Source organism: Vigna unguiculata, chromosome 9 (assembly GCF_004118075.2).
Source record: "Vigna unguiculata cultivar IT97K-499-35 chromosome 9, ASM411807v1, whole genome shotgun sequence".
Classification (NCBI taxonomy): Eukaryota; Viridiplantae; Streptophyta; class Magnoliopsida; order Fabales; family Fabaceae; genus Vigna; species Vigna unguiculata.
Genome location: NC_040287.1, coordinates 43,652,403 through 43,678,396, shown reverse-complemented (window position 1 = coordinate 43,678,396; position 25,994 = coordinate 43,652,403). Strand labels below are relative to the sequence as shown.

Sequence of the window (25,994 nt, the reverse complement as noted above, 5' to 3'; positions counted from 1 at the left end):
AGTATTGTAGTACATGGACGTTTTCAGGGACCTAAATGAGTATTTATCGAACTTGGAAATTGATGTTGGGAGAATTTTAGAGAGGCACTCAAGACTTACAAGAACATTTCAACTATACTCGCTCTCAAACGGCGAATAAAGAAAGAACCCTTGCTAATCAAACCATTGTGTCTGGCCTCATGCTAATAATTGTCGCAGGAGAAATGAATATGCATACCATGAATATGGAAAAATATTCAATAACAGTTCACCCCTGTAGGCAATAGAAAAATGTTGATCGTCCTATCTCTTTGCTTCTTCAATAATAAGGACATCTTGCTCAAGTTCATGTTCATCCATCCATTTAGAAAACAAGGTTCATCTATTATTTTCAATTTATGTGGTAGTAACATAATTATTTGCCTATTCCCACCCAGTACATAACCAAAATACAGGCCTACATTAACAACATAAAACGTGGCACTAGAATTAGGAGTTAAACAATGAATCTGAATGCTTACAAGCTTCAAATTCAAGTGCCTTACAGCTCAAGATAAATACACTGGGTAGATACAGGACTGGAAAATAATACAGATACAAACGAAAGCAATTGCCATAACAATAATCTAAAGTGACCTACAAAATTCATTCTCTAAATTTTGCAACGAAACAAAATTTAACATTCAAATCTCTCTGAAAACTTTCTCAGCAGCGGCTATTGTCTTTTTAATGTCATCAGAAGTATGTGCCAAGCTGGTGAAGCCAGCCTCAAACTGGGAAGGTGCCAAATAGACACCTTCTGCCAGCATTCCCCAAAAGAACCTAGCAAACTTGGCAGTGTCACTCTTCTTGGCATCTGCAAAATTATACACAGGACCTTCTGTGAAGAAAAACCCAAACATCCCACTTATATGCCCACCACATATTGCATGGCCTGCCCTCTTCCCAGCTTCAATAATGCCCTGAACAAGCTCACCTGTGACTTTGTCCAAGTACTCGTAAGTTCCTGGCTCCTTAATACGCTGCAGGGTATGTATGCCTGCAGTCATGGCCAAAGGGTTCCCACTCAAGGTCCCAGCTTGGTACATTGGCCCAGCTGGTGCCACCATCTCCATAATATCCCTCCTCCCACCATAAGCACCCACCGGCAGACCTCCACCAATGATCTTTCCAAGGGTTGTTAAATCAGGAGTTATACCAAAATACTCTTGAGCACCTCCATATGACAATCGAAATCCGGTCATAACTTCATCAAACACAAGAAGGGTATTGTTCTCTTTGGTGATTTTGCGCAAGAAGTTAAGAAATTCAGGTGTAGGAACAATGAAACCAGCGTTTCCAACAACAGGTTCCAGGAAAACAGCGGCAATTTCTCCTTTGTTATTCTCAAAGAGCTTCTCAACGGCCAAGATGTCATTGTAGGGGGCTGTAAGGGTTTCATACGTGGCAGCTTTGGGGACACCAGGGGAATCAGGGAGTCCTAAAGTGGCAACTCCACTGCCAGCCTTAACAAGAAAAGGATCTGCATGGCCATGATAACACCCCTCAAACTTTATGATCTTCTCTTGTCCTGTATAAGCACGTGCAAGACGGAGCGCACCCATGCAAGCTTCCGTGCCTGAATTGACAAACCGAACCATTTCAATGCTGGGGACGGCATCGATAACCAGCTCAGCCAAAGTGTTTTCCAACAAACAGGGTGCACCAAAGCTGGTTCCTTTCTTCATGGTTTCACCCAGAGCTGCAAGCACCTGTCAATGTCATTCCAAGTTCCAACATACACGAAGTTTAATTTTCATTCAGCCAATGTAACCACTTTTACTCTCTCAATAAGAAAAAAAATGATCTAATGGAAAACACGTTTGAACTGACAGTGCATTCTAATTAAATCCTTTAATATAACCCTACCCTCTTTTTTTTCTTATGTTCTGAGTGTATTTAACACAGAAAACACTGTTATTGCAATCTTCAGTATTCGAACTTGAAAACACAATATATTACAACCCCATTTTTTTTTTCTATTAAATTTATAAACGAATGAAAAAAACGAGAAGGTTGATTCTTACCTGATCATCAGCGTGTCCAATAATAGCAGGACCCCAAGAACCGACGTAGTCAATGTACTCATTTCCATCGATGTCCCACATACGACACCCTTTCACAGAATCAATCACAATTGGTTGACCACCCACCGATTTGAAGGCACGAACTGGGGAGTTCACACCTCCAGGCAACAGCTCCTAACATCAAAATCAAAATCGAAATAAATAAAAAAAAAATCATTGAGTATGATTCCAATTGCAGATGACGAGGTATCGCACCTTGGCAGCAGCGAAAGCCTCCTCGGACTTGGTAAGAGTGAGTTTGTTGTCGACCTTGTGGTCAGTGGAGACGGCCATAACGAGCGAAGGAGAAGTTGTTCTGCGTGTGAGTGCGGGAGAGGAAAGAGGCATCCCTAGGGTTAGCCTCGCTCCAGTGATAGCCGAAACAGCCATTAGAGAAGAATGCGAAGTTGATGAGATCAGATATGCCACTTCGGAGATAAGACTTTTCTCAGATTAACAGCAAAACCTTACCCTCTGGCCACAAGATATCACATTCTCCTCTCTCTCTTTATATATATAAATATAAATTATAGTTTCTTAAATTTATAAAATATTATAAGATTGTTGAAATGTTAAAGTTACCCTTTCCCAAACAAAAAGTACAAGTAGAAGCTCCTATGTGAAAAAACAACAAAGGTGAAACCAATATTTGTTTTAAAAAAATAATAAATTCTTCGGATTACCTTTTAGAGTATTTTGAAAAAAAAAAAAACAGAGCTTGTTGAGATATGAATAGATAGAACATTTAAATGATTTTATTCTTTTTAACAAGATTACATTAAAGGAGAAACCAGAAATATAAACTTGTGGTATTTAATTTTTATTTATATTTTTTGCAAAAAGTAATAGAATGGTTAAGAAAACTGTCACAGTGAGTATTTTCACAATCTTTTAATGTCCATGTATAAATTCTTAATTACAAGAGTTGCATATCTACAACTAAAGCTCACAAAATAAATTTATTAATAATTTTTTATTATATACAAATTATCTTTTAAGAGAATATATAGATGTCTATACAATTAACTGAACAGAAGAAAAATTTCTATCCCACACACTATTCTGTCCAACATATACTCATAATTCAGAGATCTCTTATGTGTTCTCCCTTAATAATTTAAATACATTAAATTGCTTTCTTATAGTTGAAGACACCCTGACAAAGTAAGAACAACAGAAGTTATTTGTGAACCACACATAAAATAAAATAATAAATAAATAAATTGAAGAAAACATTGTGGCCATTTCTCCTGCACTCTAATGAATTTTTTTTTTTAATCTTTTAGATTATATAATTTAGAAGTCTAAAGTACTTTTTAAAATTTGTGAATTTGAAAGTTATTTTTTTCTTAACTCTCCAACTATTAATTTTTTTAAAACTTTTATATTGTAATATTTCAAAATCTTTTATTAAAAAAATATGAATTTTAAATTATATAATCTGAAAAAATAAAAATAAAGAGATATAAAAAGAATTTGCCAAGCATACCCTGTTTGCCCAAGAAAGCCCACAAGCATTGCAAAGTGAGCCTGGTCCAGATGGCCCTCTTCGCATCATAGGGGTGCATTTTGAGCTAATGCCACAATTGCAGCATCTATACAAACAACAAATCAGACCATTTACAATAGTTAAAATAAAAACAAAAACAATAAATTTTAGATAAATTGGAAACTTTTGGGAGGTATTTAGTGAGTTTACCTAAACACTGTTCTTCTTAAAAGTCAATTGATAAATAAATGGCAATGGAACTTTTGAGTTCTGTTAATAAGAATTCAAACTAAACCAAAAGCAGCAGAAATTAAACACAGTGAGAAGGCAGAAAACTCACAATATCTCTGGATAAATGACATCTTGTTCTGACCCTTGGATTTTAGACAAAATAAGCTGGCTCTTACTACGATGTACCCTACGCATAGTAATTAGAAATTAGTAATTAGTAATCAGTAATCAGTAATCAGTAATGGTTAATGGTAAGGCATATGAATAAGATGAACAGAGAAGACAAATGACGATTGAAAATTCAGAATTCTGATGGATCTCATCTGATCAAACCTGAGGGTAGCTTCTTGACGCGTCTTGTATCTTATTTTATTAGCAAAACATCGTCGTTTCCTCTTTTGACGAAACCTACTCAACGAGGCTGCTCGGTGTGCTTCACTACCGTATTCACATTCGCATCCCATTTCTGTTGCGACCTAGACCAATGCAGCATACAAATTGCAGAAAGGAAAAAAAAAATGCTATTACATTGAAATTAAAACTTCAGTAATTAATTAATCAAGTATATATCACCACTTGGTTTTGATTCTGAATTTGAGGCGGTGTCTCCACACACTGTGATATCTGCTCAAGGAAACTGAGCCACAGAGGGTCCTCTTGAGGCCAAGCAGCAACACTCTCATCACCCATGTCTATGCACTTTCACACTCCCACTCTCAATGTAACTTACTCACATATATATATATATATATTTATATATACACTACATACATGTACATAGATACATACAAGTAATTTAAAATAAACCCTTCTTATTCAACTATTTTTTTTTCTACAGCTCATGTGTTTCACAACTATAATTGCATTTGCAAAATAAATTGCATGACAAGACAAATAAATGTAGAAATGTCTATGTTGCGCACAGCCATGATATTTACACACTTAAATAATACAAACTCCATTTACACCTTCTTTTTTTTTATTCATATCATCAGTTATATTAATAATATATTTTTTCTTTCCTCGTGTCTCTAGATTTATACAGTTTTTGGTTTTAAAATATCTTTATAAAATAGAGAATTTAGCACCACGAGAAGTATTGAATATATAATATCTTCCTTATAACATATTTGGTCGCTACTATTATGACTACCATATTTTCTTTATATTCTTATACTATGTTTATTATTTTATATCACAAATTTCCCCTTCTTGTATCTGTCTGTATAAATATTTATACATATTTTGTTTCTCTTTATAATATTAGTATTTTTGTTAATCCCTTCTTTATAATATTAATATATTCTCATCATCAAGCTCTTGTAAAGAAACTATGAAAAATTAAAATGGTTTGAGTTTTTTCAACATTGCATTATTACAAAGTAAACATCCACTGTACATTATTAAATAATTTTAATCACTTCAAATAAATTATGTTCTGCTATAAAACAATCTATTTACAATACATATTTTATTATTAATTAATGCGTATGGAACTCATGGATTTTCACTTGAATAGATGATTTATGAAAGGTAATGAAGCTTTCAAATTTTATGGATTGAAAACGAAGAAAATGAGTGAAAGAAAGCAACACTAAATATACCCATTTCATAAAATTTAATATATATATATATATATATATATATATATATATATATATATATATATTACTTTAATGGAGATGTATTTTTAGAGTATAAACCATTTTTATAGCTACTCCTTAATGAAACCACATTCTTAGTATATTTCTTTAAAGAGATTTCTTTTTGCACAGCATACATATGTACATATGAAAATCTCTACTTTACTTAATGGAAAAATGACTTCCCGATTCAATTTGACTATCAAATTATATAATTAATTTTTTTTTAAATTTTAAATTATTTTTGTACTAGAATTACTTCTTAAATTACACAATTTAAAAGTTGTTTTTTAATGAAAAAAAATTCAAATTACAAAATTTGGAAATCAATAATTCAAAAGTCACATTGAAATTCCATAATCTGAAAATCATTTTTTACATAAAAAAGACCTTTTAAATTGTAGAATAAAAAATCACTTTCATGAACCAACAACAAAGAAAATAAACAAAAATAACAAGACATGGCATTTTTGTCTTTTACAAACACTCTGGAGGTGCAGAAAAGAACCCTGATGTTCAGAAAGAAATAGCCTTTACTCAAACATGAATTACACTAGAAAATTACAGAAAAAGGGAACCAAAAACTATAAAATTACACTAAAACATATGAACATAGACTAATGCAAAAGAAATTTTCTTTCCTCTGCATCTAAATTATGCTGGTTCATGACATAACCTAATAATGGTGTTTTATCTTTTTTTCCTTCTTCCAGTTCCAGATATGAAATTAAGTTATGTAAAAAAGGTCTCTAATCTGGTCAATTAGTTACAAAACAATGTTTTAAAAGATTGAGAATAAAATGAATATTTCTGTAATTCTATTCTATCATAATAATCTAAACACATTTTCCCCTTTTTTTGCAGGTTTAGAATAGAGGTACAAAGAAATCAATTATACCAGATATCAAATAATATCTAGCATGTTTCTAAACAAATATCATCCATAATAATATACATGAGTTCTAAAAAGAATATATCTAAATCACTCTACATTTCAGGTGGTTCCGTTTTATCCATCACTAATTTTGCCATGACTTTTTTGGTACTAACACCATCTTTAAATCTTCAAAATCTTCTCCATCATCTTTGAACATTGAATTATCCAAATCTGAGGTGTATAAAGAGTTATCTGGTACCACCAAAAGTATACAGCTATCGTCCACACTGCATGAACAGTAATTACAAAGAATACATTTCTTACATGCAAGACTGAAACGAAGAAAACGCGTAATGCTGTTCTTTCTTCCACGATAGGTCCAAGGTGCCACCAGAAAAGATGGACGCAGATTCTCCAAACAGACAATATACAGACACCAAACATTCTCATATATACTTTGTGTAAATTGAATTATTTGGCACGGAATTCATGCCTGAAAACGGTGAGATTTTGAGTAAACTTGTCCCTGTTCTTTGAATCTATGGTAAGAGTAACATCTGCCATGAGCTTGTCGAAGCATGATGATAGCCGCTGATGCTGATCCATCGGCTGCAAAAATTAACCAACCCTAGTCATGCATCGCATGCAGAGTGGAAAAACACAACTCATGGTTCTAACCACCCCAAAACATGTAAGATATTATTATTATAACAATAACTAAACTGAACCACTTATTAGCAAGTTATTGCCACCACTTTGATGTTAGCTAAAGTTGAGAGTGGGATAGGCACAATAACTGCGATCAGTGGCCCATAAGTGAACTGTCTTTGAGTCTCTTTTTTTACATGTGAAAAATGAGAGGCTGAATTCACTCAGCCCTATATATATATATATATATATATATATATATATATATATTTATATCCTCAAACCTGATCTGTAATCCAGATCTACTCCACAAATTTTATAGCCCAACTTTCAGATTACACAGAAAAGGGAAATACCTGTGATGACAAGATTTGAGCTTTCAGATCAGAGAATATCTGCACGTAAAAAGTAACTCAGTCTATAACTTGATTGTGTCACATAAGAAACTGATAGTGTGGCTACAATCATGTGTCAAATCAGTCTATAATTGCATTTTATGCTAGAAAATGAATAATTACATGAATACTCAACTCCTAGCCTGGAGTACTAATTAGTTGGGCAATAGATGCACATTGCTATTACACTCAACTTCAAGTTGGAGTATATATATATATATATATATATATATATATATATATACATATATATATATCATTTACCAAAGCTTGTTAAATAATACATACATAACTGTCTGCAAATTTTTTTATGAAAAATTAACACAGATCGAAAAGGTTCACTACCTGTTCATTAATGAGTATCAAGCTCAACATTGGCCTGCTCAGACTCCATTGGTTCCCACAGTCTTCGAATAATATAATCTCAAATAGGGTCTTCAAGATCTTGGAATGCAAAAGAGAGATACCCAAGTCAAATAACCTTAACAAAAATTGTCCCTCATTACCAGTTTCATGGTAGGAAAAATGAATATGAGCATATTTCACAAAATAAAATGGTAGTTTGCTTTCTCAAGTATGTTGAACAAGTTATGCACACAACAGATAATTCGAAGGTTTTCACTAACTGAAATTTAGGACTAAAATGATGACACAATGGTATCAACTGCACCTTAATTTTTTTAGATGCCAGAAAAAAAATTTAGAGCAAAAATTATGAACTTTTATCAGAAGAACAGTAAAATATTAAAAAGATGTATACTTCTGGAAACAGATTGGGACACTCTGCAATATGACGAGCAAGGTTGGCAGATGCGGGCAAATGTGGAGCCTCCCCCATAGTGATGTTGTTAAAATAGAAGGCAGCCAAATTATCAACAGCAGATGCACACTGTAACCAGAAAGTACAAGTGTTGGACAATGGCACATAATGTTCACATCAAAGAATCTCCGAAAAAATGCTATGGAAAAATGTCCTTTAGCCTGAAAACAGGAACATGGATATGAGATCTTGTAGCCATAACCTGAGATGAGATATTTGTATCCAACCCTTTAAGTCCAGATTCAAGGGAGCCAACCATATGCATAAAGGTGTTTGTGTCCAAGTTTAATACAAAAGTGATGTGGCTATTGAACAAAACCTCCAAGAATGCAAAATAAGCCTTTGTTAGCTGCATAAAAGAAAAATCTAGTGTGATTCACCGTAATAGTATTTGGTAACCTGACAGAAATCTAAGCCAACAAATAATTCAGGAGTTAGATAAATAGAACATAGATGAACTATGAAGGCTTACAGATGGTTTAAGTGTTTCCTCATTGAGCCCAATTGGACTCGAAGGGACTATAACACATAAGCCATTGTGCATTCTGCTGAAATTCAACTTTTACTTAAAATAGAGGAAGAAAGGGTAAAACTTCACTTGGTCATGGAGCACTTGGATTCCATATCAATCAGCAAACAAAAAGTTTAAGCTGTGGGGGAAAAGGCTCCTGAATCAGACAATTTTGAAGAACCTCACTTCACTAGCTAGATTTCAGGTTAGCTTAGGCCTAGACTCAAATTCTAAGACTTGAATATTTCTCATCCTCAAGCATAAAAAAATCAATGCTTTAAAAAATGTGTAGTCCATTGTAGTAAACATCAAAGATATGGGATATTTGTTTCCCCACCTTTTGTTATTTCTATTTTAATCTTGTTAAAAAGTCGTCTTAATTACTATCACTCCTACCCCACCTTAGTTGTGGTTTCATTGAGAGTTTCACTAATTGCAATCTCAAGGGTGGTGGTTTGGTCTCATATACCAGTTTTGTGAAGTTGAGTTAAATCCTAAACTCACATTCTAAGATGGTATTGAAAAAACTTATTCTATATCCATTGCTGGACCCACCAGCATATTTCCACGTTCCAGGGTGGAAATCTAGGGCATGAGAAGTGGTTGAAAGTCACCTTAATTGTTGTTACCCCGATATTGTCTTAGTTGAGGCCTATTTGGGGGTTAACTTAATTGCAACCTCAAGGGTGGTATTTAAGTATCAACATTGACTAGAGAAATGACCAGAATATATCATATAGTTGGTGGCCAATTCTCACGATGCATGCAAATTGAGGTTGAATTAGATTCGAAACCCACACTCTAATAAATATTTACCCTTTAAAAGACAAATCAGTGATTGAACATTCAACACAATCATGCTTCTTTCAACTTCATAAAAATATTTGTTTAAGAAAATTTTATCCATGCAATCATTTAGCTTTATATCCTTCACTTTATTATTGGAAATTTAATTTGAACATAAGACTTATATTGCAAGAAAATAGTGTTCATACCTTCCTATAAGCCAAAATATCAGACATAGGAATTGACAAAGTCATCTTTAGAGCAGCATCAAGAGCGTCAGATAGAGCTCTGTCACCATATAGTTCAAACACACCAAAGTTGACATAATTTCCTGAAAGGGCTGTCAATTGATGCAAGATATTAAATTTAGCCAGCCCACATACAATCTACTCTCTAAAGTATTCTGCCCCAATAAATAGATACGTATTCATGTAAACCATGAAACAACTCAAATATTTAAAAAAAAAAGTCCAAAGTATTCTAAACCAATACTTATGTATATAAATAGATACACCCATCTATATAACACTGCAAAAATCATAAAATAACTTGACTAGCTGCAGAAATTAACAAAGGGCGGAAAACGCATGCAGAACACAAGTCCATGATCCAGAAATAAAAAGAAATAAACAGGGCTAGGATTTCACCTCTTGACAGTATAGTTAAACAAATCCATATTCCTTTGTACTTGTATGTATAAATATCGGCAGGATTTGGAAGAGACAGAACTCGAGATCCATAAGCAACAATCAGTTTACTAACTTCCCGGAAAAGAAGTATGCCATTGGGAGAAGAAGAATCAAAAGTCAAACGTTGAGCTTTATTTTGCACAAACTCAGCCATGAACTTTAACAATGGGGTAGTAACCTGCAGAATCAAGCAAATCCCATGAGGGGGAAGAGGAACATACATCAGAATATTTGCATAGGAAGGTATAAAGTATAAACTCCCCATCTGACTGTGTAGGTATAAAAAATTATCCAAAAGGTTCATTACCTCTGGGGTGTCTGTCCAATGTGAGATGCCCTTTAAGAGTAGAGGCATGTGTGCAGGATACAACCAATCAAAGAGAAATCCATAGGTTCGGCGGCTAAGAAATACAAATATTGGTCAGTTCAATCGCTTCCATTAGCTTGAATAACGGAAAAAGTATGACTACCAACCTGCTTGTGGCCATTGCAATTCCTCTAAGGTCCCTCATCAAACCAACAAGTGCAAACTTTACAGCATCTGTTCGAAATACTGCATCAGGGGTTGATTCCAAACTGAGAAAAACCTACGAAAACAGGAGGCAACATTATATGCAGAGTTCATCCAAGACCACAAGCCTAAGCAACTAATTATAAGAAAAACCCATCTAGGTGTTATAATCAACACAATAAAATAAACAACAATTGCTATTATCCTTCGGTAACCAATAACAAAGAAGGTAGTCAAAAAGCTAAGGCATAAGCTGAGAAGCACCTGAACATTTCAGAACCACCCTTAAAAGCTAGTTGTTAAATGAGAAAATCATGCACCTCCACCAAGCATCTCGTACTACTCAATATAGGACTTGGGCATCCGTAATTCTCAAGTCCCTATCGTAGCATAGCTCCTGAGAGCTAATATTTGGGCGACTATCATTACGATAATTTGCTCAACGACGTTTCACTCAACTTCTTTGTTAGTTAAAATCCTCACCAATCAGAAACCTTCACAGGTATTCTTTTCAGGACACTGCCAACCAACTCTGATACCAATTGGTAAGCACTAGGAATATTCACCCTTTAAAGATAGCTCTTCGGGGGGATAACCAAAATACTCCACCGAGTATCCCATATAACGTGAATTATGACTTATGCAGCCTACGATGCCCAAGTCCTTATCACAAGCACAATAATGTCTATAAAGTTTTGCTTTTGTGGAAATATTCAAAGAATTGAGTAACGAGTTACAAGAAATAGGTCCTATGAACATGTTAGCTAAAGAGTAGAAAACCAATCGGAATACAACAGAAACCCCAATCAAAATAAAAAAAACCCACCAGTATTGCTCAGTTTCACAATAGTAATATCTATGAACAAGTGATGACCCAAATACTAGAGATAAGGAAGATAAGTAATTGGCAAGTGTCAGAGTCAAAACTTCACACTCAATTGTAAGAGAAGGGAGCATGAGACCTTTTAAACAGGAAGATCTCCTCTTTCCGAATCCAGGTTTCTACGGGCAGATTCTTCAATACTTTAATGAATAAGACATCAACAAATAAAGACCTTGATTGTAGAAGTAATTATATCACTAATAACGCCAAAGCTTAACACTTAATTGTAAGAGAAACAAGAGACCATTTAAGCTGGAACCTCTTCCCTTAGTGCCGATTTCTAGGGGGCAGACTCTACTATACTTTGTGTGGATAAGACATCAACAAATAACTATCTTGGACTTTTTGTCACGGGCCTATCTGAGGATTAAAGACACATGTATATAGTAATTCTTACATGTAATTGGAAAAACATGCATCATGAATGCATGCTTTATTTATTTGTTTTCCTTTGATCATGGAGTGTTGGAAGAGCGATTCTTACAGCTTCAGCAGCTTCAGGATGAGACCTCCCAAAACTTCATATATGAGGTCGTAAACATTTATTTCCATGAATCTGAAAAGCTTCTCACAAATCTCAGAGCTTTGCTGTAATCAATCTTCCTATCTTCCTATATTTTTCTCCACTTGTTAGCGTTTTCAATTCTCTTCACCATGTGTAGTTCTCAACTCCTATAAATGAATATTATTTATATTATATTACTGTGATACGTTACTACTGCCAGACTCCTAGTGTACTTTGTAGCTTGCTCTACTAATATAGCCAATTAATTGATAATGAGAGAGTGTGTTGGGACTAAAAGAAAATGGGAATCTATATTATTTTGGTAATCAATCAACAAGAATATTTATAATTATTCTCTTATTAGGCATACTATACAATAATACTTTAAACTCTAGAGAACAGAAACACTGAGCTCATATTGTCTGTCTGAGACAGCATGAGAAGAGAGAAAAATGAATCAATAAAATAAATAGAGAATTTCTTTAACAACAAAGATATGATACAAGTATAAATAAAAAAGTTTCTAATAATCCATATTAATCTAGACATTCCAGATTATATAAGATCATCTCGTTATGTCTATAACTATAACAATATTCCTGAATATCTTATCAACTTCTTATTTATATAAGGATTAAAAATGTTTTTGGTCCTTCAACTTTTAATGAAAATTGGAATTAGTCCCTCTTGAAAACTTTGAACAATTTAGTTCTTTATTTTTAGAAATGATTGGCCTTAGTCCTTTAAACTAATTTTTTTAAAATTTATTTGACGTTTCAAATGCATTTCTCAGCTAACATTAAAGTGAATATGTGTCAAACAGTGTAAACAAACTAAAATACTAATGTGTTTGAAATGTCAAATAAACTTAATAAAATTTAGTTAAAAAGATTAAATCCATACATTTACAGAATTGAGAGACTAAATTGGTTCAAGGTTTTCCAGAGGGACATATTCCAATTTTCACTAAAAGTTGAAAGACCAAAAACATATTTAACCCTTTATATAATTATAACAAATACACTCTGCTTAACCGGAAACAATGTTAACAAATGTATATGAGTGGATGCCAACAATCTTCACCTTATAAGCTAACTTTTCGAGTTGCAAGATGGTATCATAATTTATCCCAATTTTTTTATTGGGTTATCTATCATATAGCCACCACACCAAGTGGAATAATGCTGGCTAAGAAATGATATCTTGGAAAGAAACCGTCATATTGATCAGCTATACTGTCAAGATATTGTATACAACCGAGGATTGGTAACACTCATCTTATGACCTAACTCTTGGAGTTGAGTTAATCTAAACATACATTTGAAGACACTTTTGTTAATGTAAAAGACATTATTTGATGACATTAAAAAGGAAAATATGATATTGATTTGATTATATCAAAAAGGGAAGTATCTTGGAAAATATTTCCCATTATTAATTATTGATTTTGTTCCTTATTATTGTATTTCTTTTTGCTATAAATAAAACTACTTCCGTATGTACAAGATACATAATTATAAGTATACATGGTAGCAGAGTTGAACGTATAACATACATAATTACAAGTAATCCTCTTTACAGAGGTTGAATCCTCTTTACAGAGGTTCAATCCTCTGTGATCTGCTTTGTAACAATTATGTGGTTGCGCCCCCTAAACAAAATTAAATCAAACTCTTCTTTGATGCCAAAGTATTGGCTATGAATAGTAATCAATCCCCGGTAAAAGATACAAGAGTGCAACCTATTACGGGATACAAACATATTTCAATGTCGCATTATCATGTTTGGTATTTATTCAAATTTATGTGCAATTTTGAGTGTTAATATCTATACCAACTGATGAATAAACTATAAACTGTATAATGATGAACATCACATCACATGCAAAAGATAAAATCCAGTCATATTTATATATCCAGTAATGTTAAAATACTTCACTCACTCCACAATCCAATCTGCAATAGCTAGTAGAGAGACATGAGATTAAAAAAATTACAATACAAGCATTTTAATAAAATGAGTGACAGAGTACCTGCTGGAGTGGATCCATTGAAGATTTAAATTTCACGGGACTATCTTCCATGAATATCAACCAGCCAATAGTGTAATAGAATGTTGTTCTGCTGCGAGTGCATCTTTTTGCCTCCAAAAATGGAAAATGCTCCCTCTGAGATTAATTATAGCAAAAAAGAATTTAGAAAAGGACACAGGAATATAATTCTATAAACAAAGAAAGGTGGAGAAATACAATGGATTTAAGGGAGGGAAGAAATGCAACATTACTGTCCAATCTGAAAAAGCATTGTATATAATTTTTTAATCCTTGAATCTTTTTTCTTCAAACAATTTACACAGTATTGGAACATGAAAACCATTTCGTAGTGTTTCAAAACTTGGACCAGTCATGGTAGTTCAGTGGCTTATTGATTGAACTAGTTACTCAATAATTAAACCACATAAATCAATCAATATTAAATAAACTAGGGAAAACACATGGGCATGTGTGTTCACTTTTTTGTGATGACAAAAAATAATAGAATTAATCATAAAAATAAATATAAATAATTTTTACAATTTAATTATAGATATTTTTTATTTAATTTTAGATCATTTTTATTTATTTAGTAGATGATTTTTATTTATTTAATTTAGTAAAATAGTTAAATTTAAAAAAAAAGGTTAAATTTAAAAAATCAGTTAAATTTAAATAAAACAATAACTTGAACGGTAAAAATAAACAAAAAAAAAAAAGTGTAGTAACAATCCAGTTAAAACACAGCTATTAAAACAGTCCAACCTATTAGTTTGGTCCGAGTTTTAAAACACAGCTAATTCTATGCAACATACTTAGACCACTGTGATATAGAATACCTAACTGAAAACTTAACAACTGGGAGATATTTGAAATGAAGTCTGATAGTAACAATCCAGTTAAATTAACTTTTTACCAAAATAATAACCCAAGAACAATGTTGATCAACATTTACATATAGAGCATGAAAAAGCAACAGCTGAGATATACTATTCAACTCCATATTACACCACTCTTAGTCAAGTTACTTCTGAATTATGATGGATTGTGTCATGTAAAGCTAATTTTCCATTTACAATTTATGACAGTGAATCGGCAGCCAGTTTTAGCTACTATGAAATAAATGATGATGAGCAAATGAAAAAATGGATATTCTACCGTATGGTTGGCAACAATAAATTTCACTGTGTCCAACTTCAGAAGTAGCTTTCCAGTCATGTAGCTGTAACGAGAAATCAGTTAATTCTAGTGGCTTGTCCTAACTACAAAAGAGGTAGCTAATACTCTTCAATCTAACTAAAACTAACCCAGATGCAAGCTCCAAAAACAAACTCAAGGTGTGATCAATGACCTCTTCACTCTGAAATAAGCACAAACACAATTAGTGTGTTAAATTAGGAAAAAAATTAAATAAGAAAAAAAGACACAAGCTATTAAACATACCTCTGTGTAGCACTTAAGGTTAGTCACAATCTTGCCAATAATAACATTCAACAACAATAGATGATCATGTAGGCCAAGAAGTTCAGATAACCGGGTATATAACTGCTGCAACATAAAATATATAAATGAACAGGTGCATATAAAGCTCAATTTTTGTTCAGTGTCTGGTTATATCTGAAGCATGGTACTTTGATTAGTGAGCCATGCCTATACCAAGTACATACTGCTTACAGGTAAATATTGGCTATGTCTGGGTATGTACATAAGAGGATTAATGTAACTGAGTACACCTAGGCATGCCTCATGTATAAGAGATCATTTTCAGTTAAAATTAGATACTATTTCCTTCTCTCTCAATAGCATTATTCTACAATCTCAATTGAGCTGATTAATTTTAGCATCCAAATTGAGAGTGGTGATGACCGCAAGTTGGGAAAGTAACTCAACTAGCAACAGCAGCAATACACAACTGGAAGGATTTAGCACAACAATTTGAGCTACTTAACTTTGTATTACAAATATTTTCACAATTTACAAACTATTAGTCCTTTTATGTTATCTGATATTTACACATGTTTTACCTTTTATTTAATTCTGCCATGTTTATTAGTTAAATTCCATTTCCTGCAGAATACATACATTTGCATGCATGTGTCTATGTATAACTATCAATCAATAAAAAAATTATAAAGCTTTTTAACGTAACCATACTATATTTTTTTTAACATTAACATTTTATACCTGTAATGTTGGTACATCCATGCAAAATAATAATTAGAATAATTACCTTGGAAGAATGAATAGCCTGATCTCCTACATAAGACTTTCGGAAATGCTGAAAGAAAGTAAGAATCGCCCTATCTAGTCTTTGTTTGCTTATCTCACTGTATCTCTGTCAAATGCCAACAGCACGAACAAATAAGAAATTAATTCTTCTAAACCACATCATTTACTAAATATATCATCAAGAAAAACAAAAGCAAAAAATAAAAAAAAAAACAAAAACAAAAAAAAAGAGACATCTATCTAGTCTTTGTTTGCTTATCTCACCACATCTCTGTCAAATGCCAACAGCTCGAACAAATAAGAAATTAATTCTTCTAAACATATCATCAAGAAAAACAAAAGCAAAAAATAAAAATAAAAACAATAAACAAAAAAAATAGACATCTATCTAGTCTTTGTTTGCTTATCTCACCATATCTCTGTCAAATGCCAACAGCACGAACAAATAAGAAATAAATTCTACTAAACCACATCATTTACTAAGTTTATCATCAAGAAAAATAAAAGCAAAAATTAAAATAAAAACAATAAACAAAAAAAAAAATAGATATCGATTCTATTCTGTAATTGCATTAATAGAAGAATACTATGACTGGATATAGCATGGATGTCCTAACTTACAACTAAAGACATTTTTCAATTAAATTTAAATGTCATCATGCTAAGTTACAAAGGATTGACAAATGCCAAAAAGTAATATTATGCCAGTACCTGGCTGTGTATTCCACTGTCAGTTACATTTATCAACTGCAAAACTCGAGCAGAGAGTTCAGCATCAAGCACTTCCTGGGATTCCAAACTGCGTATATAAATGCCCCCAAGAAAATAAGAATACAATTGAGTTGATACTTCATAAGCTATGAACACTGCTCATGACTGCTTTGATGATCCACATCATTTCAATAGAAAAAGGCAGAGAGCCAAAAAGGTTTTACCTACAACCAGTACATTGTTTTATCTTAAGAATTGCAGCAATGATATGAACAATCCAAGCAAGTTTATCTTCAATCACACTGAGGTCACTGTTATCAGGAACATGTAATCTTGCTCTTTCCTATTTTGTCATGGAAAACAGTTAAACATCAATTTGTAACTAATTCTCTCAACAAAAACTACAAAAGGGTAAAACTAGCATCATTCAGTGAAAAGCTATAACCATACCGTGTATATTTGCAGGACTGGCTCCATTACGTTTATTATAAATAAACTACTGCTTTCATACTGCACAATGAATACAGAGAGTCAAACAAGCATAGTTCAATCGATTGCAACAGAATTGCAAAAAAAAAACAATGAATAAAGAATTTCCAATCTTCAGCAAATGAGTAAAACCTTGATATCTCTCCTTTCTTGATCATACACAAAAGATTAGAACACAGAATGATAAATTGAATCAAAGTTGCCTCTTGATGATCACTACCTAACTTCAGTTGGTTACACGGCAAGAGTGGCGTTATACTTATACAAGAACACTCTTATTAACCCATTTTTGAGTAGCTTCACTGCCACTTTGCTCAATAAAACAAATTTAAAGAGAATATGATTATGAAGGAAACCAAGAGTCAGGTTCCCAATATATAATTTTTTCTTTAGTATCCATTAAATTGGGTACCAAATAAATTGTTAAAGTCCCTAATTTCAGTATTTACTTTTATTTAAGTCCATGAAATATTTTTAAATTTTATATTTGCTCCCTCGATATTTTTTATCATAATAACTGATATGTTTGGCATCATATGGTGACGTATATCATCTCAATACAGGTAATGGAAGGGATTCAATATTGATTATTGTTCAACATTACACATGGGATAACTTAACGGAAATATAGGCAATACAATTGACATAGGTAACAGAAAAGCTTAAAGCAAAATGGTTAATTTATTAGGTATTTGAAGACAAATTTATTGGGTACTCAGAAACAAAAATCAGTCTATTAGGACCTAAAACTTGTTTAATTCTTCTTTTATTGCGACTTCCTTTCTCATTTCAGTAACTTAGGCTTTGATCCAGAATCACTTTACTGGAATTCCTTAGTTCCCACCAAGATCAAATAATTTTACTTTATAAGATTACATCAATTCTTTGTCATTTTAAACATTTTGTTAATATTCCTGTTGTTTTAGATTTTCGTCTTCCACTGCTCTATCATATACTCCTTTTATATCCTTTTTGCCTTGTACATTTCTTCTTTCATTAAAAATAGAAGAATGAAAATATTAAATATGAATGATACCTGAAATCTACATAGGTACGGGAAGCAGTCTAATTGATCCTGAAGAAGTTCGGCATTGTCTAAGGGGTTCTCAGAAAGATCATCAGGTAATCCAGCCTATTAAAAACAGACAGAAGAAGATATTACATTTATGCAGATGTTCAAAATTAAAAGTGTAAAGCCTGTAACTATGCAGGAAGCAACGTATAAATTGTGCATGGATAGTTGGAAATACCTGTACTGAATTGAATCTTGATGTGATGAAATTCTCGGTAATCTTGGGAACAAATTCATCCAGTAAGCTTGGTGCATCACCTTTTAAATATGGAACAGAAGACACCAATCTAGACCACAGCCCTAACAGGTAGTACACACTATTGCTTGCCCACTGACAAGAAAATATCAGCTTAATCAATCCCAGTATTTATATACATGCAAAAAATCAGTTGAAACTTAATTAACACATGAAGTACATCTTATTGATAATTATCACTGCCACCACTGTCCCAAAGATAAATTGCTTAAAAAGACTTCAGAATGTGATTTTTAAGCAACAATATATCATGTATTCTCTGGCAAATTTTCTAAAGCAACACAATAATTAACCTGCCATGATTGCAAAGATTTGAGAGTAAACTCTGCAACCAAACGTATCCAATCGCTGTAGCCTTCCACATTAACAAGCTCCGACAACTGCAACATTTAGTCCACAAATTTAGGTAACAAGTTCAAGGCAATTGGGGAAAGAAATAATACAAAAAGGGTGTTCGGATGGAATATATTATAGAACATGCAGATATTGTTATTCCTCTAAATTTTTTCAACATAATCCTCAATGTATTAACAAATTAGAAAACTCAATTTCCTCCTAGTTGGGAGGCTGCAGTTTTGGGGAAGAGATAATTTTTAAGGTTGATTTCCAGGTTTGAACATTAAACTTTTAATCAGGGAATAAATATAAGTTGGTTGAGAGACATAAAGGACAAGATACAAATAAAAAGAGTCACAAAATTTAGGATGCCCTGCGATAATTGACATGAACTGCTCCAATTTATCACTATAAATTAAACAATTATGCATGTAATTAATAGGATAAGACACAAATCATAAAAAAATTATGGAATTGTTTCACGTGAAGGAGTGAAGTATTCAAAACAATGGCAAAATAATAAAGAAAGCAATGATATGTAAGTTATTAATATATTCGGGCATTTGTTTATCTCTTTAATATACTAATACTAATTACATAAAATTTAAATGATATTCTAGCTAACTACAATATACAGTGGCAAAGTAATTATAAAAACTATAGTCAATCTTTGAGGTTACTATCTTATCATTTTGTGTATTAAAGTTCACAAACTTAAAATTCCACAAGAATTACTAGGGGCAATTCGTGTGGTGCACACAGTACAGTGCCCATCTAACTTCTAAGCCAAAGTATGTACCTAGCCTCCACTGCATGAACCCCATGTCCCTGCTTATGTACATTGCATTACTACCAATTAGAAATAGAGACCAGTAGATAGACCACAAAAGGAGGAAAAAACCGCACACAAGTCTACCTGATAATTCACTCTGAAACGACCAAGAAGACGACAAAACTCATGGTAATTATCATGATCTGCAAGACCTGCTTTCGAACACAGTTGAAATTGTAAATGCATGGCCAATGCCAAACGAGGGCAAAAAACATGAATTGGAAATGAAGTATTAAGTAGAGCTTCAAAATGTATATGCAAGTCTGGCCAATGTTTGTCGTGTATAACTTCTTTCTTCACAACATTTTTTGCTTTGCAGAACCTAGAGAGATTTACTATGGCTTTCCCCTTTTAATGCCACTCAAAATAGAGTACACTGAATCTTAAATCCAACTAATCTACTTCCTGACTAATGGCTTATAGATGACAACCATGTGTGCAGCCCAAGTTCACCTGTAATTACAAAATCTCACCCAGGAGCTTTTTATATGTGTCACAAACTCATTTCCTACACTGGCAGGTAATAACTGACTGGTTTGTTGAAGAGGCAGGAAGATTGAACAAGCCAAGACAGAGTAAATTGTCATGATAGCAAATACATGCACAAAACGAAAGTAAGATAGAGAGATGTTCAGTTTTATTTAATGCTGCTCATAATGGATATATAGCAATAAATCCAAAAACACTGAAAATAATAGACAAGTTTTCCTTTCACGTATAATAATGGAAGATAATATTTCCAGTTTGTCATTACAATACAAAACAAGTGAAAAAGTAACAAGCCTACAACACCTTGCCCTGTTTGCAGGATTACTTTGGTTCCTGTCATTAAATGGGCCAAAAATTTAGAACGGGCAGCATCATTTGTAAACAAAGAACGTCTTACAGACGCTAGTCGCACCAAGCACTCCAGTGCCTGGAAAGAAAAATAATTAATGCCTAAGAGAAAGAAGGTTCAAAAGTACAGGCCGATGAACCATCAATAAGAAAATTTCACAAAATAAAATAAGCATTAACAATCATCAGTCAAGAAATACCTAAATTCTCAATTTTCCGAAATAAACATAAACAAATTGTTATCTAATACAAGTGATAATATATAAAATTGAAAAATATTCAACAAAAGATACCGTATTTAATACCTCAATAGTAACATTAGTGTGGTACTCAATTTTCATGTATAGTGTAAAGGATGAGGTAATGTTGAATAAAAACTTTTCTCCATGTTGTGAGTTGCTTGATTTCATAAGGAAATGTTATTTTACACTGCCTCCACAGCCTTTCACTACCTTACTTTGGTGAAGCTTAGGGTGTTTCCTTGAAAATTTCAAAACCAATTAAAAGGTTTTCGCAAAGCCATTAACAAAGGTTTTCAAAAAGTACCAATGGCTGCCGTGATCTTACAGTCCTCCTTGTCACACATGACAGGAGATTGAAGTTCCTTGTATTTTCAAGTTTGCTTTTTCCATTTTATTTTCCTGTTTTAACATTTATTGTTCTGGAGGTTACAATATGAATTCCAAAACAGGATGAAGGTAAAGAGAAAGGTAGGCTAAGTCTGAGATACTAATGGAAAAATGGAGCTGCTAAGCGAAGGCTGTTAGCTGTACGAGCAGTCCATACATTTTGCCTTATAATCATTAAAAGATCAAATCATCCTTGTCATTTTTTTTTCAATAGACAACCTCTTCTTTTTTCCACTCCTTTTATCTCCCTTCAAATAAAATTATCTTTTATTTCACAAGAAAGAAAATTATCGCTACTAGGTAAAAAGTAGATCATCTTCACTATTTGGTAGTCTACAAACACTGTATATCTTTTTTCTAAACCCCCTGCCCCCTCTCTCCCGTATAAACACTTAAAATATCTCACTAATGTTCACCCGACACCTTTACAGCATACAACATTTCTGCAACAACCAAGGAGTCCTACCAGAATTTGCCAAGAAGTGTCCAGTATTCTCTTTTGGAAGAACAGGTTTTTGTTTCAAACTTAGTATGACACGATCAGTATTAAAAATATCAACCATGCTCACTTTTGCCTCATTATAACATTGTAATTACTTTTTCAAACATTTAAATAGCACCTAATCATGTGTTGGCCATCACACTGTCATCATTACCAATTTCAAATCTTAAATAGCTAGCCTACATTTATAAGTTTGAAGTATAACAAGTGGCAGGATAAAACCTACAAATAGGTCACAAAAGAAAATAAAACTATTAAATATTGATGGTTTGACAAAATTCTTTGAATCGGAATAAATTAAATAAACCCACAAAAGTAAGAAACAAAATGGCAGTACATACATTATGTATGCCCTTGATATGTTGACACTAAATTATAACATAGATATACGTAGAAAGCATATTAACTTAAAATAGTTATAATCAAATTTGATCATTCACGTTAAGCTAGTGCTCTCACATGATATTTTTGAAGGGCTATAAACCAGTGTAAGTGATACACAATTTCCAAAAGAGTAAAAAAGATTCAAATTTTAGTTTTGGCAAACTTCAAGATCTAAATGTGAAATATATGATCATTGAAACAAATCCATATACAGACCTCTTTTGAAAGAGGGGGCTTTGTAATGCCGTAGTAATCAAAAAATATTTGTAGTGTTGAAGACTCCTCCAAAACAGGCTTCCAAGGTGATGGAATCTGCAAACCACCATATTTCAAGATAGTACATGAACCAATAAAAAAAATAATCTGTGGTACTACCCAAAAATTAAAATTTTAAATAAAGAAAAATAGATACCTGAACTGTGCCAAACTCATCTGAACTTTCATCAACAGATGTCCCAACAAAATCAAATGATAAACATTTCAAAGAAAGAGCAAGTGCCAATTCTTGCATTTGATTGACCACTGCATATTATACAATCTCAAATCTCAACATCATGACAGAAAAAAGTAAGAAACAAGGTACTAAAATATAGGAGGAAATTAAGAGTATGAGTATTCCATTTTTACCATCATTTTTCAGTTGACCCAATGATGTTAAAGATATCTGGAATATCTGAAAAAGATATTGGTCTCTAAAAGAGCAAGCAACCCTTCGATGAATTGTTGCAGGCATACCAGCATTAGCCTGAGGAAGGATTTAAGATATTAAGATATAAGATATCAAAGCACAACAAAAAACAAGTAGAACATATTATGAAACTCGTTCGCCAGATATGGTTTGTTTTTTAATTTTTATTTTGGTAACATGAACCTAAAAAAGTATACGCAACACAGATATTCAAATTTCATAAAACTTTGGAACGAGGTAGCACAATTTTAGTGATGACCTCATTGAGCATATCTTCGCACATGAACACTGCTTTAAACTCATTAATGAATATGCCACAACATGAAAAGTCATAAAATTTGCAATAGAAACAAAAAGTATTAATTAGAAAGTCTCGCAGTCCCTTAGCTCTAACCCTCAAGAAACAATCACACAGACACCAAATGTTGTCAAGATCAAGATCCTTAGGATCAAAAGAGATTTGCAAGGTAATAAAATGTAGGATCATATGATCCAACTAAAATAAAAAATTATGCATGCATATATATATATATATATATATATATATATATATATATATAGAGAGAGAGAGAGAGAGAGAGAGAGAGAGAGAAAAGAATGTGACATCATAGATCGAGCAATCTCACAACCTACCCAGCAATCTTGACAACATTAGAGATACGGTTATATTGGCTCAATTAGAAGGAAAAATAATCAAGGGAAAAAAATCCCATACCCAAAGAATTTCCAGGGAATCTTGAGAAATTCCCCCAACACAAGACAGATACTTTCCCAAACTTCAAAGGATCTTACACTCATTATAGATACAGTTAAGTAAAATTTCATATTGTTATAACAAAAAACACATGATCAGTGACAAGAAAATCATTTTCAATATGAAGAAGCACAACAAGATCATAAAATTAAGAATATGAATACTCTAGTAAATAAAAAATTACACACAGAAAGCATAAAATAAGAATATTAAGACAGCTGCCTCCATAAAAAACACATACAAGCACAAACCCGTAGCAATAGTATTTTGCAATGTTCCCACTACAGATATTCAAGTAGCACAAGTTAAACTCTAACCTGATTCATCTCAGAGATAAGCTGACTTAGGATCTTCAAACCAATGGCATAATGACCTGGCGTTGCCTGGATTGGAAAAAATATGTTATGAGCAATATGTTCCAGAAACAGAAATCTACTAATTGAGAGTGTGATTCAACAAATTCAGATTGCATACTGATTTCTGGTTAACTTAATAGGATTTAAGAAAAAAGTTGCAGAAATCAAAGCAAATTACGAACAGTGCTAAAATTAGTAAGTCACAACATAAAGAGTAATAGGTTATGTACACATCTGAGAAGGTGACGAAATCAGAAGTGGGGTTCCGGGTTACTACTTCAAGTAAACTGAGAAACCTTTCTTAGTTTAGGAGATATAAACCTACAGTTGACTGATGTGAAAAAGAGGATAAGCCACATTCGTGGTTTTAAAATGAAGCAACCGCGATTTTGGCCACAATGTGAAGGTGTTTCTCGTTTTACTTGAGTCTTGAAGATCGTCTTTCGATACAAGATACCTTATTGCATGCAAATTAAACACTCGATTTTATCTCACCTGACTCAAGAAGTTCATTGATTCTTTGACCAGGTCCCGGAATCGGTCATCATCAAACCATCCGAACTTTGTAACTCGACATAAAAGTTGGATCAAAGAAGCAGTCACAAATGGCTGTAACTCAGGTCCTCTGGTCGCTAGGTAGTTTATGAGGTATGTCCCTAACATGCATTAAAAATAGTTCTATGAATTGCAGCATTTTTAGTCACCCAAGAGGGGACGAGTGAAATGAAGAGAAACAATACATATATCAAGGCGAAGCTTCAAGGCAAGGCTGTGTTCGGTGACTTGTTTCAACAAACTGGAACTAGCCAGCATCAATGCGTAGGGTGTCAAGGCATGATCAAGTATGTATTGGCATTGGGAAATGTATTCAGTGTTCATAGAAAAGCATTTCAGTGTGTTCTCCGCGTGAGCACGTTCTACCGAGTCCTGCGAATTGTACAGCCTCTCGCACAATGCTTCTAGTTGTGCCAACTCCATCGCTCATCAAGATTTGCCACACACAGAAGTCTACAATCTAAGATTTCACTACGGGCGATGATTAGGGTTGCGACGACAGGAACTACGCGGCGGCGATGACAGAGGTGCCGCCGGCAACCGCGAAAGGACGGGAAAGGTGAAGAGGATATTAACGAATTGAAATCGGAGTAAATGGAGGATTTGGTTCTACTGCAACTGCTGGACCACGATCACATCGCATTGGCGAAATGGAAGAAATTCTTGTGCTTGATCCATCTAGGTTTTCTCAATCTCTTTCTTTGTTCGGAGGATTTTCTTTTTTTCTTTTCTTTTCTCTCGTTTAAGTTATGCGTGAACGACAAAAACTGTTGAAATAAATACTTTCCGTTTTTTTATTCATGCACCGACTGTGTTTTATTTATTTTTTAAATAAATGCAAAAATATACTGGTTGGTTGTAAGAATAATTTATCTTCACCCTGAAAAACTCATTTATTTTCTATTAGTTTTTAAAATTGCTGAAAAAACATTTATTTACTTCTATATTACAAACTTAAATAGGACAGCTTTTAGGTAATATCTGTTCATTAGCAGAATTTGCATGTTTAAATTATATTAATTATTGCATTTGGAGTAACATGAATAACATTATATATATATATATATATATATATATATATATATATATATATATATATGTATGTTAAGCATTTGAATGAAATACAATGGATGATTATGTTTCTTAATGTTCTATCAGTGGAAACACATTCCAACATTATTATTGTGTGTGTCCATCTTTTATAATCAAAATTGTTATTGTTATTAAAGTAAAAAATATTACTAAAATATAAAAATAAAT

The 25,994-nt window shown here is 32.9% G+C and overlaps 3 protein-coding genes across 4 annotated transcripts; all 3 read right to left on the bottom strand.

Moving 5' to 3' along the window:
* Positions 1-342: 342 nt before the first annotated feature.
* Positions 343-2,602, bottom strand: LOC114163081 (glutamate-1-semialdehyde 2,1-aminomutase, chloroplastic). The gene is made up of 3 exons (XM_028047155.1): positions 2,301-2,602; positions 2,046-2,219; positions 343-1,730 (listed from the first exon to the last, which is right to left on the bottom strand). Exons 1-3 carry the CDS (start codon positions 2,472-2,474, stop codon positions 663-665), a joined length of 1,416 nt encoding a protein of 471 aa, XP_027902956.1. The 5' UTR covers positions 2,475-2,602; the 3' UTR covers positions 343-662.
* A 282-nt stretch (positions 2,603-2,884) lies between these two features.
* LOC114195957 (GATA transcription factor 25-like) lies at positions 2,885-4,509 on the bottom strand. Its single transcript, XM_028086411.1, has 5 exons — positions 4,378-4,509; positions 4,138-4,280; positions 3,914-3,991; positions 3,574-3,679; positions 2,885-3,240 (listed from the first exon to the last, which is right to left on the bottom strand). The coding sequence occupies exons 1-5, from the start codon at positions 4,492-4,494 to the stop codon at positions 3,211-3,213; spliced, it is 474 nt and encodes a 157-aa protein (XP_027942212.1). The 5' UTR covers positions 4,495-4,509; the 3' UTR covers positions 2,885-3,210.
* A 1,734-nt stretch (positions 4,510-6,243) lies between these two features.
* On the bottom strand, positions 6,244-25,489 carry LOC114163166 (exportin-7-B). 2 transcript variants are annotated; one of them, XM_028047301.1, is made up of 28 exons: positions 24,920-25,489; positions 24,675-24,835; positions 24,141-24,206; positions 23,009-23,126; positions 22,794-22,903; positions 22,598-22,693; positions 20,822-20,945; positions 20,114-20,181; positions 19,155-19,241; positions 18,784-18,936; positions 18,570-18,665; positions 17,495-17,554; positions 17,269-17,387; positions 17,045-17,132; positions 16,335-16,439; positions 15,548-15,652; positions 15,412-15,464; positions 15,263-15,326; positions 14,105-14,239; positions 10,648-10,760; positions 10,481-10,574; positions 10,132-10,351; positions 9,694-9,824; positions 8,390-8,536; positions 8,128-8,256; positions 7,713-7,811; positions 7,329-7,367; positions 6,244-6,933 (listed from the first exon to the last, which is right to left on the bottom strand). In XM_028047301.1, exons 1-28 carry the CDS (start codon positions 25,155-25,157, stop codon positions 6,796-6,798), a joined length of 3,156 nt encoding a protein of 1,051 aa, XP_027903102.1. In that variant the 5' UTR covers positions 25,158-25,489; the 3' UTR covers positions 6,244-6,795. The 2 variants fall into 2 exon arrangements, with proteins under 2 accessions (XP_027903102.1, XP_027903103.1); XM_028047302.1 differs by having other exon boundaries at positions 15,548-15,649.
* Positions 25,490-25,994: the final 505 nt, after the last annotated feature.